At 36.1% G+C, this 17,867-nt stretch overlaps 2 protein-coding genes across 3 annotated transcripts; both read right to left on the bottom strand.

The window, feature by feature from the left end:
* Positions 1 to 4,452: 4,452 nt before the first annotated feature.
* Positions 4,453 to 12,528, bottom strand: LOC105038636 (uncharacterized). Of its 2 annotated transcripts, none has more exons than XM_010914504.4 (6): positions 7,474 to 12,528; positions 7,244 to 7,361; positions 6,166 to 6,350; positions 6,004 to 6,080; positions 4,946 to 5,095; positions 4,453 to 4,768 (listed from the first exon to the last, which is right to left on the bottom strand). In XM_010914504.4, exons 1-6 carry the CDS (start codon positions 7,844 to 7,846, stop codon positions 4,628 to 4,630), a joined length of 1,044 nt encoding a protein of 347 aa, XP_010912806.1. In that variant the 5' UTR covers positions 7,847 to 12,528; the 3' UTR covers positions 4,453 to 4,627. The 2 variants fall into 2 exon arrangements, with proteins under 2 accessions (XP_010912806.1, XP_073116423.1); XM_073260322.1 differs by having other exon boundaries at positions 4,626 to 4,779.
* A 197-nt stretch (positions 12,529 to 12,725) lies between these two features.
* Positions 12,726 to 14,778, bottom strand: LOC105038635 (uncharacterized). The gene is made up of 2 exons (XM_010914503.4): positions 14,205 to 14,778; positions 12,726 to 13,124 (listed from the first exon to the last, which is right to left on the bottom strand). The coding sequence occupies exons 1-2, from the start codon at positions 14,731 to 14,733 to the stop codon at positions 13,045 to 13,047; spliced, it is 609 nt and encodes a 202-aa protein (XP_010912805.1). The 5' UTR covers positions 14,734 to 14,778; the 3' UTR covers positions 12,726 to 13,044.
* Positions 14,779 to 17,867: the final 3,089 nt, after the last annotated feature.

The following is a 17,867-nucleotide window of genomic DNA, read 5'->3' as shown; positions in this document are numbered from 1 at the left end:
ACCTACATGTTAAATTAAAAAAAAAATTAAATGGATCAATGATCTAAATCTGAATCTAACTTATTTAATAAATAAATTTAAAAAATTAATTTATTTATGATCTAAATATATTTATATCAAATCAGAATCTACTTAAAATAGATTTTTTATGGGTAAGGTTCATGATCAAATAATAGAAATCGCAACCCTCAAGCATGACACTACCAACAAACAAAAAGGCATTGTCCCCCAAATTCTTTGCAGCTCTAAGAAAAGTTTTGCTTCTCCCTCTTTCCAACTTTGTTGCCAGAGTTTTCACTGCTATTTCCATTGTATTCCTCACATGAGCCGGAATCTCGCTCTCACATGCACACACATGCGCATGCACAAAGAAGACCACCCAACAGCAAAAATTAGGCTCATGTTAATGTATCTGAAATTGTCTCACGCAGCACTACAAAATCACATGCATTCTAACAGAGGTTAGTATTTATATTTTTGTGTTAAAAATTCTCAAAAGGAATTGAGACACAAGAATATATATTAAGGGGGTTTTGGTTGGAGGAAATTGAGGTCTGAAATGGGAATCATAATGGATGACTCCCATTTCAATCATTTGATTGGAGAGAGTCATTCCGATTTCGATTTAGAGGTGGAATGGGAATGGTCCAATCTATCTAAAACTTAATTCCTACTCTCTCCTGTATATTCAAATTTTCATTTTGATTCCAATTCCAGCCATGAACCGAATACTTCGGGGATTTGGTCATTCCAATTTTGATTTCAAACCAAGCATCCCCTAAAGAGAGAGACAAAAGGGGAAGAAAAACTTAAAAGGGATTTGTAGACTATGTGGTAATACCACTAAACCATTGTTTAAAAAAAGCCTATTTCTGGTTATTTTGGAGCCTTTCAACATCTTTTTTTTTTTTTTTTCACTTGATCAAAAATGTGAAAAAAAAAATGTTAGATGCCTTTGATCAAGGAGGACTAGGTACAATATGCACTATGCTTGCTAGGAACCATGAAAAGCTTAACTCTACGTTTTGCTTGCTGATGTTATTTACCATATGTCACTAAATTCAAGTATTTCATAATCTTAAGAGATCTGTTAGCTAAGTCTATGTAAATTAACAATGTCTAATATTTGCTAATATACCTTTTTCATCTCCAAGTTTCCCTTTAGGTGCATTATGTCATATACTATTCGGTTCTTTCTATAACATTGTGAGAAATGTTAGTTTTGGCAAGCTACACTTTTCTATTGAAAGTTAATCATGCTTTACAAAAGTGTTTAAGATTTAATTTTTAGACTCATAATTCTATATACATAATTCAAAAATTATTACTTGTTGTTTCTTATTTATGTTATTAATGCAACTTCTATTTTCTGTGGTAGGAGGGATGTCTGAAATTTGAAGGCTTGCTGATTGCTAGGTGCAAAATAATTATCCTGTAGTAGGTGAAAAATAACCATTGGTGGTGCACTTTCAGCTCATGCAACAAGGATTCAAGGATCTTCCACATTTCCATATAGTCTAATTCCCTTGATAGCCAGCTACATTATTAATTGGATAAGACCTGATTAGTTTTTAAAGTAAGGAAGAAATAGTAGAGTAAAAGGACTGAGATCAATAGCTCTAGAAGTCAAAATCCTTGAAAAATCAGAATTATTAATTTTATTTGAGAGGTAATCTTTTCAATAAAGACATCTAAGAATCAAAGTTTTCCATTGTATCACTTCTCCTTTGAATCCTCTTCGCCAACAGCCAACTATATTATTCATTGGATCTGTAGGTTCCATGGTGGAGCAATGATGCTGTCATTGAAAGGAAGCAAAGAGCTAATGGATTTTATTTGAGAGGTAATCTTTTCAATAAAGACATCTAAGAATCAAAGTTTTCCATTGTATCACTTCTCCTTTGAATCCTCTTCGCCAACAGCCAACTATATTATTCATTGGATCTGTAGGTTCCATGGTGGAGCAATGATGCTGTCATTGAAAGGAAGCAAAGAGCTAATGGATTTTCCCCTTGCTTGCACTAATTTTTGAGAAGAAGGACAAGGGTAGGGTGGTGCTAGGAGACACCGAAGCAAAGGAAGATGTTGGAATGGAAGAAAACTATACATTTTATTTTCTCCATTAATTTTATAAGAATGTGGCGGTGCCGGATCAGCATGCCACATCAATATCTAAGTTTGTGCAGAAGACTTGGTGCTTGGATTCAAATTGTAGACTTGAGTTGTAGGCAGCTCCACCTACAAGATTCTGAATTAATGGTAGGAACTTTCTGCAACTAAAGTTTTTGGACAGGATTCACTCAACTATTGCAGAGATACTTTGCAAGATTTAATAATAGTCCTAGGCTCAATAGTGAGCTAATCAAGATTATATCATGTACATAATATCATATGTTCTCTCTTGTTGCATTTGTTAGCCAATCAACTGCTAGATTGTTGTATTTTCTAATGTGGTGTATTATGTTTGCACAATTGTCTCATAAATTAGGGTAATAATGAAAAGTAGATTTTTAGGTGTAACGGTGTTTTGTGAGTATTGGAGTAGACTTTTAAACTATTGTAAGTTGCATAGCATCCCTACATAGAAATTAGAATGCTTTGACTTGGAACATGACATCACTTTAGGAGAGTCTTTAACTATCAAGAAAGGTGTGTTTCCTAAAGGATGGAGAATATTTAGAGACTAGAATCAATTTAGATAGCAATGCATTGCAACCACAATCTCCAGCTCAATGTCAAATACATGGATGTGAAGGAAATCCAACATCCAAAATACTATAGCAAGGAAGATTAATGCCAAACACAAGATAGTTGTGATTAAGAGAGAGCATCCTAAGATTCTAATCCAAGTTCATGACCATCTTTCCAGAGGACATGCCAAACTTCAGAATAAGTTGGTCATTATAGCTTTCTTCATGATTAGGATGAAGTGTTTTATTATATATGTTCTATCTTTTGTACAATGTAAAAATGATTGGTGAATATTTAGTTGTATTGTATTATAAGTGATCACCATTTACATATTTATACAACTGTCTCTATACAAAATAATAAATTTAAAGAAGCCCATGATTCATGGGTGTATATTATGAAGACTTGTATAAGGCCAAGGAACCTAGATAGTCCGTATCATTAGTCTTTTCAGGTAAGATTTTTGATTGTTACAAATGATATTAGAGTAAATACGACCAACTGATAATGTATGACTAGGAGACAATCCAATACCGACTCTCTTGTGGACTAACCATGGACTGATCATATGATATGTGTAATCAGATTTAACTATATTTAGACCGTTAGCCAAGTATACATACCAAGACTTAAATAATAGGAGTATGTGAAGAATTTCTATTCTTACACATCTATTAGTTGTATAATAAGAAGATCTTGGGTACTTATACAGGATCAAGAAATCTAAATAATATTTTTTTAACTATTCATTTTGGCTAAGATAGCAAGTCATTATAAATATTATCAAAGTGAACCTGATCAATTGCCCATTTGTGAGTAGGGGATACTATATCATGGATCCTTTTGGTAGTGATCATAGGCTGATTTTATTGTTTATAATTGGATTTGTTTAGATTCTGACCCTTAACTCGGTGGAATGCTTGGGTTTAAATGAGGAAATCATGTGAAGATCCATGCATATATATTCCCACATTAATTGTGCGCTAGAGAGAGCTTAGGTACTTATATGACATAGGGAATCCAAACAATATTTTTTGAGTAGTCTTTTTTGATAAGATCCTGGATCATTAAAAATAGTACAAGAGCGGATTATATGCATGATTGTAGAAACACTATAACACTAGTCTCTTGAGGACTGATTACATATCGATTATAGTATTTGTGATTAGATTTGACTGGATTTAGACTTAATCTAGCAAGGACATCAAGATTTAAATAAGGAAAGTATATGAGGGCTTATGCATGCTTGGTTTTAGTCCTATATTAATTGTATGTTGAAAAAATCTTGGATACTTATACAAGCCAAAGAATCCAAATAATACCTTATGCTATTACAAGAATATCTGATGATTGGGGTGGTAAAAGAAGAAGGTTGTCACAAATCCGAGAATCATATGGCTAGTCTTTTTGGATATCTTGTGTTGAATACATTAAAACTGAAAGTTATGACAGAATATCTCACAGTTGGTAGGGTGGCAAAAGAAGAAGGTTGTCACAAATCCTTGACTAATACAGCAAATATGATATAGGAGAATAGGAAATCTTAAAATAGTAAAACAATATTTCCAGGATAATACAAATTGAATAAAAATCAATACTCACACCTTAAATTTCTTCAAAATTTTATCCACTTGCACTCCATATAATAGGCACAACTTTGCTCCTAGCTAGTTGATTCAAATGGAACTAACCACAGTATTTGCTAATGGTTTTAGCATTTTAAAGATGAACCGGGACTCAGAAAGGCTATTGAGAACTGTATTTGGAAAAGTAAAGAACAATATCCATATAAACAAGCAAAAAAGCACTTCTTCCTTGTCTTTATTTCGCAGATTTAATAATCATGTCAAAGTATCTGTAGACAATATCACTTCCATTGTAGCAATTGCCAATACAACCTCCATGATTTAGATACATGATGTTTCCCCATGCCAATCTATGGTGGTAGAGCAGCACAAATCCGTGCCTTTTGAACTTTGAGCCTCTCAATCTCAACTTGAGTTCTTGTAGCTCCTTCATCAGCTTCAGGATGCAAACCTCGTCGCAGGGTTGAGATCCTCTTATCTATGCTTTTGATCTGCCTCATTTCTAAAAGAATGTTTTGTTAGAAGAACTCATTCCACCTATTGGCATACATTCATATATAAACATATGGTCACATTTGATCAATGGAGTTCAGAGACATTTAGTTTGTGTGTGTGAGTGATTGAGGGGTGTGTGTGTGTGCGAGAGAGAGAGAGAGAGAGAGAGAGACCTTTCGGTGAGGCCATCTGGGCATTCCATGCTTTCGACAAATCTTCTTAAGAGCAGTAGTACATATGCCAAGCTCCTTAGCAGCATCAGCTATGGGAAGGTGGAAATAATCAATCAAGTCCCTTAGCTGCATACTTCCAGTTCTCTCCCTCTAGGATAACATGAGTCCATTTAGAAAAAAAATCAGGCAAAAAACGTTGGAACCAAGAGTACCATCTATTTTGATGAAGAATAACCAGAGAAATGTTAAAGAACATGTGGCCTCTGAAATGTGAACATGGAACTAGCTATGCTAAAGCTGCTCCTCCATATAGTGGATAAATTGTTCTGTCCAATTTGATGGGGTTAGAACTTACACTACACATAATATTTATGAAAGGTTCAGTTCTATTATGAGAGTTAGGAGGTCAAGATATATGTAGATGGTAACAAATTGATATCCTTTCACATTCTACAATCTATTTACAAAATGGACTCTTCAAATGGTAGTTTCAGAAACAAAGCCAACATAGAGTGTAAAAATGATTAAAAGTGTTAATGTACTGGTGCGCACAGATGAAGTTAGTGGGAAGTGAAAGAAGGAAAGGTCAAGTTGGCCCAGTGATGTTGGTACTTGTTTGTATTCAATATTTAGGTCTCAGCTTTGTACCATCAATACACTCATAATAACAGCTTATTAGCTTATTTATCTTGAGGTCACACTACCTGCTTTTCTGAAAGTGCCAACATGGTGGCAAGTTTTCTTTCTTTCTTCTTTACTTTTTTAATGCTTGCAACTAGTATAATAGAGCTAACTTATTATGAAGGAGACAAATGAAAATAATCTACCAAAAAAGCATTACTTGGTGCAACTCTATAATGATTTTATGAACAAGTCAATTGCAGTTTGTATAGGATTCATAGTATCCCTGAATGTCTAAATAATTGGCAGGGTTTCAGAATTTTAGGAGATCTCCTTAATTCATGAAGCTAAAGAGTTTGTTGAATAATTAGGAAGTTCCATAAGTATGCCTGGCATTTACAGATGCACGAGGTGACAACATAGTCTTCAATACATACCTGTGCAGCAATTCCAGTCTTTAGGGTTCGAACAGGATGGCTGCAATCCACTTCTACTGGTCTGGATTGACATAACCCTATTATGAAGTAATCATAAAAAAGTTAAGGTGGATGCAGCATAAAAACTTAGGTTCTCCATGCATATGAGGTAAAAAAGGGCACCTGATTCTGGTGAAGTTGATACATTGACAGTATCAGTGCTGGCTGCCACATATCTCATGTTTGCACATAAAGCATCATAGAAGACAGAGAGGGTGTCCTGCAGGATAACATAATTATCATGCACTCGAAGCAGGCCATAGTTGATTAGGAAATTCTTGACCCAATCGAAGCTTCGGGTGCGGAGACTGCACATCATGAGACATACCAAAACAAGCGACATTTTCTAAGTCTTTAACATACAAATTGTGCAAAAGTGCTTTTTGAGGTCCTTTTCCATCATGTCAATGGATCAGTTAGGCTATTGGAGCCTAATCTTTCCCTTAAAAAAAAGATTAATGTAAAAGTAATACTGATCTTTAATTTGTTGCCTATTATTTGAGGTGCGATGATGCTCGAATGGGGGATGCAAGTTAAAAATGTGAATTGCAGTTGATTGCATCTCTAGTTAAATCTATCACCATATGTGCTTGGGAATGCTGCAACAAAGAAGGTGCATAAGTCCAGTTCAAATAAAGTGGTTAAGATGATTTTATGGTGATTTAAGAAATATAATTGGCTGAGTAATGTTTTGAGAACCAAAGCCGAAGCTACTTCACTACTTAATCACATTCTCCATTTAGAAAGAAACATCTTGTCTTTCCTCAGTTGGAATGGGTACCAATTTGCGCTCTGTGAAGTGTGTAATATTTCTTTGCGAATGGAGAAGCAACTGAGGACTGGAGTTTGGGATGTTGTTTCTTGTAACACTGTTGATAGTTATCACATTTTATCAAAGGATTGTTAACTGTTGATATGATTTAGGGACCCCTAGACAGAAAGGCCTTGAACCCCAAGAAGCTATAAGAAAATAAGTACTGTTGAAAAGAACCCTTATTCAAATAAAGAACTAACATGAAAGCTATTCAAAGACCCGCTGTTAGTGTCTCAAGAGTAGTTGATATTTCTTTAATTTTGTAAGAGCATTCTAACCTCAATTTCAAGAATTATAACAGATTATGCATTTAATAGTGGAGCATGGGGATCAATCATTGACTTTAACAACTTTTCTTTCTTCCTGACAAAAAGTCCGAACACTTACTCGATGTACGATTGCTCTGCAGCCGGTGGAAAGCCATGGATGTTGTGGTAAACATCAAGTATCGCATGATAGAAAGTGCCAGGCCCTCCATGGACTGAAAGCTTCAAATTTTGTGATCCTAATCATACAAAGATCATCATCAACTCCATTCATTCAAATAACAATCATAGAAGAGAAATTTATGCCTTAAAATCATAGTTTGCGACGGTTAAACGTGAGATGCAACAAACCATTGGAATGAACCACTTCTCTCAACACCTGGCATCCGCTGCAATCTATAGTAGACGGCGGGACCTGTGGGTGTGGGGTGCTTGTTGCTGGAATCTCGTGATTGACCGGTGGAATGGCTTCAAAATTCCCAACTCCATGATCGGCCAACACAAACTGTTTATTTACTGGCTGCTGAACATCAAAATCCCAGAATGATGCGTCCTGAATCATGTCAGGCAATTCCATAGTGGCTTCATCATTGGGTGGTGCAGGGAGAGCAAGAGGTTGGCCGTAGTCTGGGTCTGAGAATTCAAGGAATTGGAGGACATCATCATCTCGAGAATGGAATTCAGTTGAATTGGGGAGAGAATCGAATGGCTGGAAACGATCCATCGGCAATGCCAGAGGGAGACTCCTCCGGTTTCCTGCTGGATTGCCGGGCACTTGGCTGGCCCTGCGGCGAACACAGGGCAAGCCAAGTGAGGCCGAGAAGGTGGAGAAGCCACAGTGGGAGGGACAATATAGATGGAGGAAAACGGAGGGGATGAAGGAGCCCAAAAGAGTTGGTTTAAAGTGAGGACAGAATATGGCGGGAACTTGGCGGTTATATTTACCACGGCAGTTGTTGACCGTTGGATCACAACGTTTAAGTTTTCGAATCAAGAACGGAGAGAATGAGATTTCGGATCTTTTTTAAAAAAAAAAAAAAAAAAAGAAAGAAAGAAAACTATCGCAGAGAAACGGAGACCAAAATTGTTTGTTTTCAAGTACCGTTAACGGATTATTCGATATTACATCTTAATGTCTTAATGTATTTTTAAAAAAGGATAAACACAAAGCTATTACGATTAGGTAAGTGATGATAATAAATACGGATGTTATTATTCTAATCTGTTGTTATAGCTTATTGAACAACCGACCTCTGAATGTCGTCCCACTAAAGTGCAATTTTTGGTGTAATTTAATTAAAGAAATTATCTATCCAAGCCTGCAGCCTAGAAAATCAAAGGTCTCTACCATAAGTTATTATAATGTAAGAATTACTGATTATTTACCATTATGTAAATGTGATTTACGGTACTAAAATGTAATGCTACAAAGGGTACATTGCTTCATTTACAATGGTCACCATTTGATGCCCATATAAAAAATTCTGTTGGTGCATCTAGGATGTTTCATTTTCTAATGTCACATGGCAAGGTTTTGTATTTAAATTGAGAGAGTTGCTTCTAAAAATTTTGATGCAAATTAATATATTATAAGCACCACTATCAACCACCACTTTATGTTTCTCCTAGTTTCCCAGTATAATGCACCAGTTCACAATCAGTATAATACAAACAAGGAGAAGGTATCGGTTTAGATCCATTGCCAAGTGCCAAGTGAAGTTTTAGGATCCACTTTGGGCTGTCTACCATCATCCACCATGGATCTTGAGATTTTGAGGTTTTAAATCTCAAAGTACCTTTATGCATGATTGGTAGGGTTGAAGACGAAATTATAAGTTCCTATGTTGTAGCAGATATAAGTTCCGATTTATTTTTTTTTTGAAGGAGTGGGAGAAGATGGAAGGTAAGATATGGTCCAACTATCTTGCAATATCTTGATATTGCTTGTTTTCTTTTATTTTTGATAAGCTATGTTATTGTACATTGTCAGATCAAAAGAAGAAATGGAGCAGTGGAATTTAACATGTTCTATTTTATTAAGCCTTTCATCTATTATTTTTTTAAAAAAATGACTTAGAAAATAATATATAACAAACATTTGCTATGGTAACATAAAAATTCTATACAAAAGAGTTACATCATTGTTAAATTACTTTTTTCTTTACATTTCACTGCTAAATTATACCTACAGAGAAAACTAGACTTTCAAATTATCTTTTACACGTGAGCACATGCATATAGATATATCTAGATATATCTATTATCCACTGAAGTCATTAGAGAAAAAATTCTCTTATTTTATATTGAATAGAGATCATTAGAAAAATCAGAATAACAATCAGAATTTGATGAGCCAAGATTTAGGAAGATCATGATCATTTGCAAGATAAGAGTACTTAGAAAGACCGTGATTGTCTGCAAGACAGGATCCATGTCCAATGAACGGACTCATATGGAACATGAAGTTTTTTTTTTTTTTTTGATCCTCTTTTTTTGACAAATAGACAAGACATCACTGTTAGATGTAACAATTAGGATGATTAATGTATAAATTTTATATTTTTTTTATTAAATGGATAAATTTCACCTAGAAGCAGCTACCACTCCTACAACTAGCCCAGAAAAGGTTGTGAATTTTGTCCTTCTCATATATAAATTGGATGTGACTGCACATGAGACGGTTAGCTTGTACACCATATGTCTTGTCAAACATATGTGGTCACATGTTTTCATAATATATATATATGGTCACATCAGGATGTAAATTTGCATTTGCAAACAATCAATTTGGTTAAATATCTATTTAGTATAATGCGTATTATTGATAACAAGTCTAGGCCCATTTGGGACAAAATAATACTTCTTGGAAGATTAAAAACTATTTAAATGATTTTGCAAGAGTGAAGAAGGGAGTTTGGTTTTAGAAGCTAAGCTGCCAACGAACAAAACAGACCTAACAAAGCCGTTTTGCAAGTCGGACTGTATGGACATTACCTCCCTGAAATCCATTTCCTTTTGAGGGTCTGGATGGTTTTGTGGTAATTAATCTCTGACAAGAGTTGGTTTATCTTGCAATCCCACCAAATTAATTAGATCGACACTATCTATCTTTTTAGCCTACCAAATGGTTTCATTTTTCACCAGAATAACGTAAATTAGACCAACAGTATCTATTCTTTTATCCTGACTAAATTATTATTTCAGGGTAGGAGATTTTTTTTTCTTCTTTCTTACTTTTTCTTATGTTATTCACCTATTCAATTAACATTATCAGGTCTCCATCAAATATAATTATTTTTTATAATAAAAAATATAATTATTTTTTTAAATTCAAAAGAAAAGAAAAAGAGTTTTAGAAGATACCAAAGATTAAGTATGATCATCTTGAGATTTTCTATCTCACACGACCACATGCAACCTAAACATGTACTCTGAAAAATTTTGTAGATAAGATTGGAGAGATGTGATTCGGATGTTGCCACGGAGGAGAGGAACAACTGGAATACATCATGAGAAATTACATGGAAATCATGGAGCATTTAGAAATATTATATTTCTTTTCAATCATTTTCAGATGCACATTTTAAGTTATCTAAATCTTATGGTGATGGTTTCTCAATTCATACCGGATTGAGTCTCTGGAATAAAACATCCAGAACATAACAAGCTATATCTGTTGGAAAGATACAATGTCACATCATCACATGTACAAATAGAGTTTAAAATGACAATGACTTGGAGAGAGAATTAATTGACTTATAGCCTCTATTTGAAGGCCAATTTTAAATAAACCAAGTTTTGAAGGATTCTCAACATAGTGAAAAATTATTTTTGAGCTGCCGCGGAACATCCAAAATTCTACTTTTAAACTAAGAATCACTTGTGTAACGAGTATAAATGCACTCCTAAACATGCATTTAGTCGGTCTTAATAAGAGACTTTAAAAATTTTCTTTTTTTTTGAGTCGAGAAAAAATCCAAAACTCATATACAAAAGAAGAGGAAAAAATCACAATCTAGAAAAGGAATAGGATATAACATCAGTCTGCGCTTAAAATTTGTAGCATGGGAGAAACTAACTACACAAATTATAGGAGAAGGGAGATCACAAGCCATATTTGCCAGAACATCTGCTACTTTAGAGCGAGCGAGGCTCTAAATTTGCAATGGTATACATTGGAATAATTGATGGAGCTACATACAAAACAACATCTACTAAACAAATAATTCCCAAGGACAAGGACAAGGACAAGGACAAGCAGTAATAAATAAATTATGATGTCATGTGTTGCTTAAGCTGGTACCAAAGTAAATGCATCATCTTTGTAACTAATTGGTGCATGTGCAGGGTAAGTAAAAGCACCTATCGGAGTCATCCCAGAGCTGCACTGTTGCAGCAGCTGGTAAGTTAGTACTGTATGAGGTTGGCAGCTGCTCCTTGGGGTGACACATCAAACATTAAAGTTTTCTGTACCACTTCCAGCATTTCACTATATCAATCCAACAATAACTGTCGTTTGTCCTTCCGTTCTCCTTTCCAAAGTTTTTAAATGTTGAAATTAATAACCATCAATGGTAGAACACGTACAGAGTTACATGGTTTTCTGCTATTTTTCTCATAAAATTGTATTCAAGATTCTTGGAGTCTTGTTGCATCTAAGCATAATCTTGTTGTAGAGAGGAAATGTAGCAACTCTTAAGCTTTTGAAATAGAAATCAACTCAGTAAAGCATGCAAACAGAAAGAAGAATCCTGCCACAGAATCTTCCAATTCATCTGCACGTCTAAATAATAGCATGTTGCTCAGATAATATCGTTCAGTCTGTAAACCATTTGCCACACTAATAAAGAAGCTATGAAAACAGAAACTAAATTGTTTCTTGTCTACAAGACTCTAGTGGAGGAAGAAATTCCAGCAATACTGCTATCATGTCCAAGAAAGGATCCATATCTGTCAGAGAAGGCCAATATACAGTGGTATGTGACTGGAGATGCACCATCTCTGTAGCTAAACAATGGCCTCAGCATAAATGGTCACAGTAGCACACGCAAGCAAGACATAGATTAAGGCAAAGAAGAACAAAATTGCAGAATAGAATATGAAATTAAATGGAATTGCTGCAAAGGACAAAACAAGAGGGCTTCAACTGATATGGATAGCATTATGGTCCCAGATACCAAAGGAATCATCCTGCTGGAATAAAACAAAAATGTCATTCTCATCTGCCAGTTAAGGGAATCAGCCTGGAAAGCCTTCCCTGTTTTGAGGACCACAGTTCCTACTAGAATTGCCTGGAAGGAAAGAGAATTTAGTATCCCAGGTTGTCTTCTGTCAGATGAAATGTAACAAGATAATGTAATAAACTGCAAGAGCTCACATGAAGACTTATCTTGCCAACTAAGATATGAAGCTTTCAAGCCTGCTTGTAATGCTGTTGGCCTGCAATCAATGTGCCGAGCCAACTTCCCTACAATAACAACAGCCATTGCAGAAGGAACAGCTAAAAAATGCCGAAATAACATATACTTGACAATAAGGTGATATAATAGTTTGAAGAAAAGTGAACATAGCAAAGAGCCAAATTCATAGGAGTAGGAGCAAGGTGAAGAAGAAAATGCATTTAATTACGTTAAATTATTGGTATATACAAGAAACAATGTAATCAGGTTCATGTATAGCTAATGCAATGAGGTACATGGTGTCATTAGTTTAAAGTCCTAGACTTCTTCCTCCTCTTTCTTCCAACTCTTCTCGTCTTGAATCAGATCCATAGCCAGCCTGTCATCAAAGAGAGAGTTGCAAAGAATCCCAAAGGGCACAGAGTAGCAAGGAATCAGCCAAGACTTCTTTCGACGAAAAGATTGCCAGTTGTTGATCGAAATGAAATTGTGTTTCTTGATATGACAAATCAACAGTGATCCATCAGTTGCATAATCTAACAGTACATGCCACTGCTTGGGCCCAATATTTCAGCCTTGCTTTAACTTCTTCAGGATGGTCCCCTGAGAAAAGAAAGGAATAGTAAGATAAGGATCTTCTCAGCAAATTTTGCGATAGCTAAATAGAATTCATCACACAAAGACAACTATGAAACAAGTTCTATATTACAACTCGAGTAGCAGCTTTGAAAAGCATATCCATTTATCAAATACAGGTTGACAACAAGAAAGGCAGGGTCAAGTTGAGGCTACACCTTTACAACTTAATGTCAGAGAACAAACTTTAATACTCCAAACCAATGAAGACAAAAAGCACATGACTGAAGGGATTAGAACAATAATCATATCAAGATTAGTTTAGAACCGATATACAATATTCATGAGATGTTAATTAGAGAAAAACCAACGAACTTCTAAACAATAAGAAATACTAGGGATGTAAGAAAAGATTAAGATAAAAAGTTCATATAGCAATTAAAAACAAAGAATAATCCCTCATATATTGCAACTGGTCATGGGTCACCATTAGCTGTAAGTTGTTTGCTAAATACGCAAGGAGGATCAAAGCTATTGATGAAATATGTATCCATGAATGAGTCCCACCAATATATCAAAGACACAAAAAGTGAACAGAAATGAAGAGATAAAGAAAACCTTCATCAAACATATAACCTATTACAGCAGTCAAAATTCTATACTTTCTTTCTTTCTTTCTTTCTTTTTGAGTAAAAAAGAAATTTCTATCATTTCATTGAGCTACTTCATAAAAATTTTATCAGATAAGCAAACGGCCTGTTTGCTTTTATACAAAAAAATAGATGTAAGATAGCGCATTTGTCAAACAGTTTCAAGCGATCTTTCTCAGAAATCCTCTATCCACCGTTCGAAAATCAAAAAAATCTGTCATAAAAATCGAATCTACCACCCATTAGTCGTTCTAAGAAAAGATACCCATCAAATCCCTCGGGGTTTTAGTAGGAAAAAAAAAAGCCTTAATTTCCCACACACATGAGAAAAAGTACTTCTTTTGTCAATATGAGAAATGAGTTAGAATCAAAATGAAAACTTTCACTCGGATCAAAACCAACGTAACCAAATTCCACGTAAAATCCAGTAAAAAATCAACAAACAACTCGATCTTACCGGGGCTGGAGATCTTCCAATTGGCCACGGGAGTAGAAGACGCCGCAGCAGGGCTCTGCTCCGCCGCCGCCGCATCCCCCGCCGTCTCCGGCGACCGGCTCTGGTGCTGCTGCTGCTCGTCCAAGAATCTCTGACTCATCGAGTAACAGAGCTCGAGAGCCGGGAGAGTGTTGCACAGCTCGGGGATCTCCTCGTAGCTGAACCCGAACCCCAAATCCAAGCACCCCTTCAACTCCTCCAAGTCCTCGTCCGTCAGGCTCTTCGTTCTCCCCACCACCCCATCTCCTCCGCCCGTCCCGTGGTCGACTCCCTCCCCTGCCTCGACGTAGCCCTCCAGCATCACCCCACCGCCGCCCCTGCTCTTTCTCGGCCAGCCCACCTCCCATGTCCTCCCCTCCCACTCCACCTCCTCCTCCCTCCTCTTCTTCTCCTGCGCTTTCTTCCCTTTCTTGCTCATCTCCAATCTAGGGTTAGGGTTTCGGATCCAAACAGGGGACTCGGTCTCACCGGAAGAGCTTCCCATGCCCATCTCTCTGGATCTCGATCTGGCGATGTGGAGGGCTTTTAAGTTGGAAGGAGGGATGACATGGTGGTATTATGCATGCCGCGTGGTAATGGCATGGAATGCGGCAACGATGAGGACATGAGCTGGACGGCGCGAGTTGAAATGACTAAAATACCCCTCATATCATTCCGCGGTGCGTTGCTCCGCGGAGCACCAGGAAGGTCGGCATGATGGACGGTGATCGGACGGCTGGGATCAGTGTAAGATTGGGCTCGGGGAGATTTGGGCGGTGCAAAGAGGTGGGGCCCGCGACGCGTTAAGTGTTTTGGAGTGATTGAATCGCGAAAGTAACACGGTCGTCGGTCGCGTGACTTTGTATAGGGGTAGTTTCGTCTTTTTGGTGCGATAGGTTTGGCTGGAGATTTCCAGCGGTATCAGTGTCAGAAGGAGTTGAAGTGATAGGATGTGCAGGATGAAACACAAAACAATAAACTCTTCCATTTATATAACGCCACGGATGTGGAGAAGTAGCATGTTATCATTGCATGGCATATCATAATTGAGTTATAGCATTCCGTTACATCACCATAAGGGTTTGACATTGTATAAAAGTTTTATTTTCACCTTTCCTAACTTCTCTCTCACATAATCCCATGGAAGAGATTGAGTGTCCCAATTGATTGATTTCCATCTTCGAAGACTTTTTAATTATATATATATATATATATATATATATATAGAAGGAGAGATATGGATATATAGCTTGTTTGAAGTTTGTTTTGAGTAATATTGCATCAAAGCTTATCTACAAGAAAACACCACAATTAATATGATTTTAGAATCCAACAACTTTTTTTTTTCTTTCTTATACATGCAAAAACACATCAGCCTTCAACAATTGTATTAAATCTTGGTTGATGTTACTTGCTTAATTTTTGGTTATTGTAACGAATACTACACCTGCTTCAAAAAGCTATTACAACAAAATTATTTATGAAAATGCCATAACTATTTGATTCCACTTCATTCCACTTTGCTGCTACTTCTATCTTGAAATCTTTTCTCACTTCCGCATATTTCTTTGCAACCACCACTAATTTCTGACTTTTTTCTATATACATTTGATACAACATGCAAAATTGTCATTACGAACTACCATTCTGCTGCACTTAATGCATGCCAATGTAATCTCAAATATCTAAACCTTCCAATGACTTTGCTTTCTATCATATATATCTCATTCGCATGCTATGTAGCTTGTACACCAAATGCAATGGCAACCATTTTCCTTGTGAGCAACCTAATTCATTTCAACACTCAGTCGAAGAAAGAGAAAAAAAGCCAAAAGAAACTGATCTTTTTAAAGCCTACATGTCTCTATAACCATCTCGGACTACATGTGGTGTCTCTCATGTTTGGCCTTCTTTCGAAGATTTTAGATTCTCCAACATGTTGTCCAACCATCGCAGTGCCAGATCATTTAATTGTATGCTTGAATTACTTAGGACACATACAAGCTAGCTTGCAGGAACCTAATTTTTTAGCAATTGCTGGATCTCCGACCTCTCTCCATAGCTTCTCCTTTCTCTTGACCCTTTTCACTCAAACACCACATCATGCATGTCAACATACAAAAGAAACACATACAAAATAAAATAAAACCCAGTTAGGATAGTTGTTCTTTTCAAAGAAGAATAGCATTGTCCTTGATAAACGAAGCCAACAAAAAGGTAGGAATCAAGTTCAAATCTTTTGAGTTGTTCATAGAAAAGAATACAGAAGAGGCTCCACATATACTTTAAGAGCTGAGACAACTTGGGAAGTTGGAAAGAAAGTTTATATATACCTTTTGAAAAAGAAGGCCAACTTTGTGCTGTCTTCAACTAAAGAATGACTGGCTGCCCTTTTCCTTGTCCCCATTGAGTCCTTTGATGTTGTCTATGGCATCAAAGTTACCTTGTCCTATTGTTCCCCTCCTCCTTAGACAAGATCTAGCCATATCCTATCACCTAAGAGGAGTTCATGTGTCTAACTTTTCCTCAGCACGCGTACACCTAAGATGTGATGAATGCTCCAACCATCTTGAAGTTGAAATGAAGTCATGGTATGGGGACAATAGGTTGGTGAAGAGCATAATGGGAGTTTTTGAACAGGACAACATTATGTGCCACCCACATTAATTTGGTGATAAAGTCATGCAGATAAGCTTGGGGTTTTAAGGATGCTGAAGGATTATGATTATGCCTTGTGAGTGGTAATTGTCATTCCAATATCATTTATGTGAATGTTCTAGATTTTGTCTTGTGCTCGTTCACATACAAGAATCTTAAACCTCATTATCAAGATGCCCTAGCAAATACTTTGTCTATGTATCTTATTCATTCATTTTAATTCAACTTGTGCAAATACTAATCAATGACATGTAAATGCATAGAATAGGGGTAAAAATGAACTGAGCTACTTAGGCAACCAGGGATCGGATCATTAAGAGCTTGTTTGAGCTCGACTGAACTAGAAAATGAGCCGAGCTCAAACATATTTCCAACATTGGCTCTAAATGAACCAAGTCTGACAATGTGGTCTATTCAAGTATAATGGGGAAGCTTAGGTCGACTCAACTAAAGCTCAACTTGGAACTTAGCTGAGCTAATGTTAAAATTCCCGAGCTTTTAGAAAATGTAGCTACCAAACAAATAGCTTTTTATTAAAAGCACTACATTCAAAACTGACAAAAACTTTTTTTACCAATAGCAATCTTAAATAGAGCCAAAGTGAAGTGAGATGCAAAGCAGCGGAGGAGGACTCCGATCTAATGGTTATTTTAAGAGAAATAAGCAAACACCCCAACTCTCTAGGATGTAAAAATCAAAATTAAAAATAAAAATAAAGGCTTGCAAAATATACTAAAAACTCTGATTTCAATGATGTTTAAGAAAACAATGGTTTATTTTCTATTCTCGCCCCTTGCAAAGTTTTTTATTAGATTAAAAATTGTCCCCTCGGGTGTTTCTAAATAAAACCAAGATTTGCTTATGAAAATAAAATAAAATAAGCCTACATTTTATTTTTTACTTCCTACAGGGTTTTTTTATTGGACTAAGAGTTGGATTCAGGTAGATTTTCTTATTAAAGTAGAAGTTCATAATTCAATTTTTTTT

This window comes from Elaeis guineensis, chromosome 1 (assembly GCF_000442705.2).
Source record: "Elaeis guineensis isolate ETL-2024a chromosome 1, EG11, whole genome shotgun sequence".
Taxonomy (NCBI): Eukaryota; Viridiplantae; Streptophyta; class Magnoliopsida; order Arecales; family Arecaceae; genus Elaeis; species Elaeis guineensis.
The sequence above is the reverse complement of the archived record's forward strand: the minus strand, read 5'-3'. Positions and strand labels throughout refer to the sequence as shown.

Bases quoted from the DNA above. Each gene is read 5' to 3' on its own strand.
- LOC105038636 (XM_010914504.4), bottom strand. From the start codon at position 7,846: ATGGATCGTTTCCAGCCATTCGATTCTCTCCCCAATTCAACTGAATTC. The intron at 7,362-7,473 runs GTTTGTTGCATC...TTGTATGATTAG, and splicing joins AGAAGTGGTTCATTCCAATG to GATCACAAAATTTGAAGCTT. The intron at 6,351-7,243 runs GTAAGTGTTCGG...CATGATGTGCAG, and splicing joins GCAGAGCAATCGTACATCGA to TCTCCGCACCCGAAGCTTCG.
- LOC105038635 (XM_010914503.4), bottom strand. From the start codon at position 14,733: ATGGGCATGGGAAGCTCTTCCGGTGAGACCGAGTCCCCTGTTTGGATC. The intron at 13,125-14,204 runs GTAAGATCGAGT...TTCTTTTCTCAG, and splicing joins TTGGAAGATCTCCAGCCCCG to GGGACCATCCTGAAGAAGTT.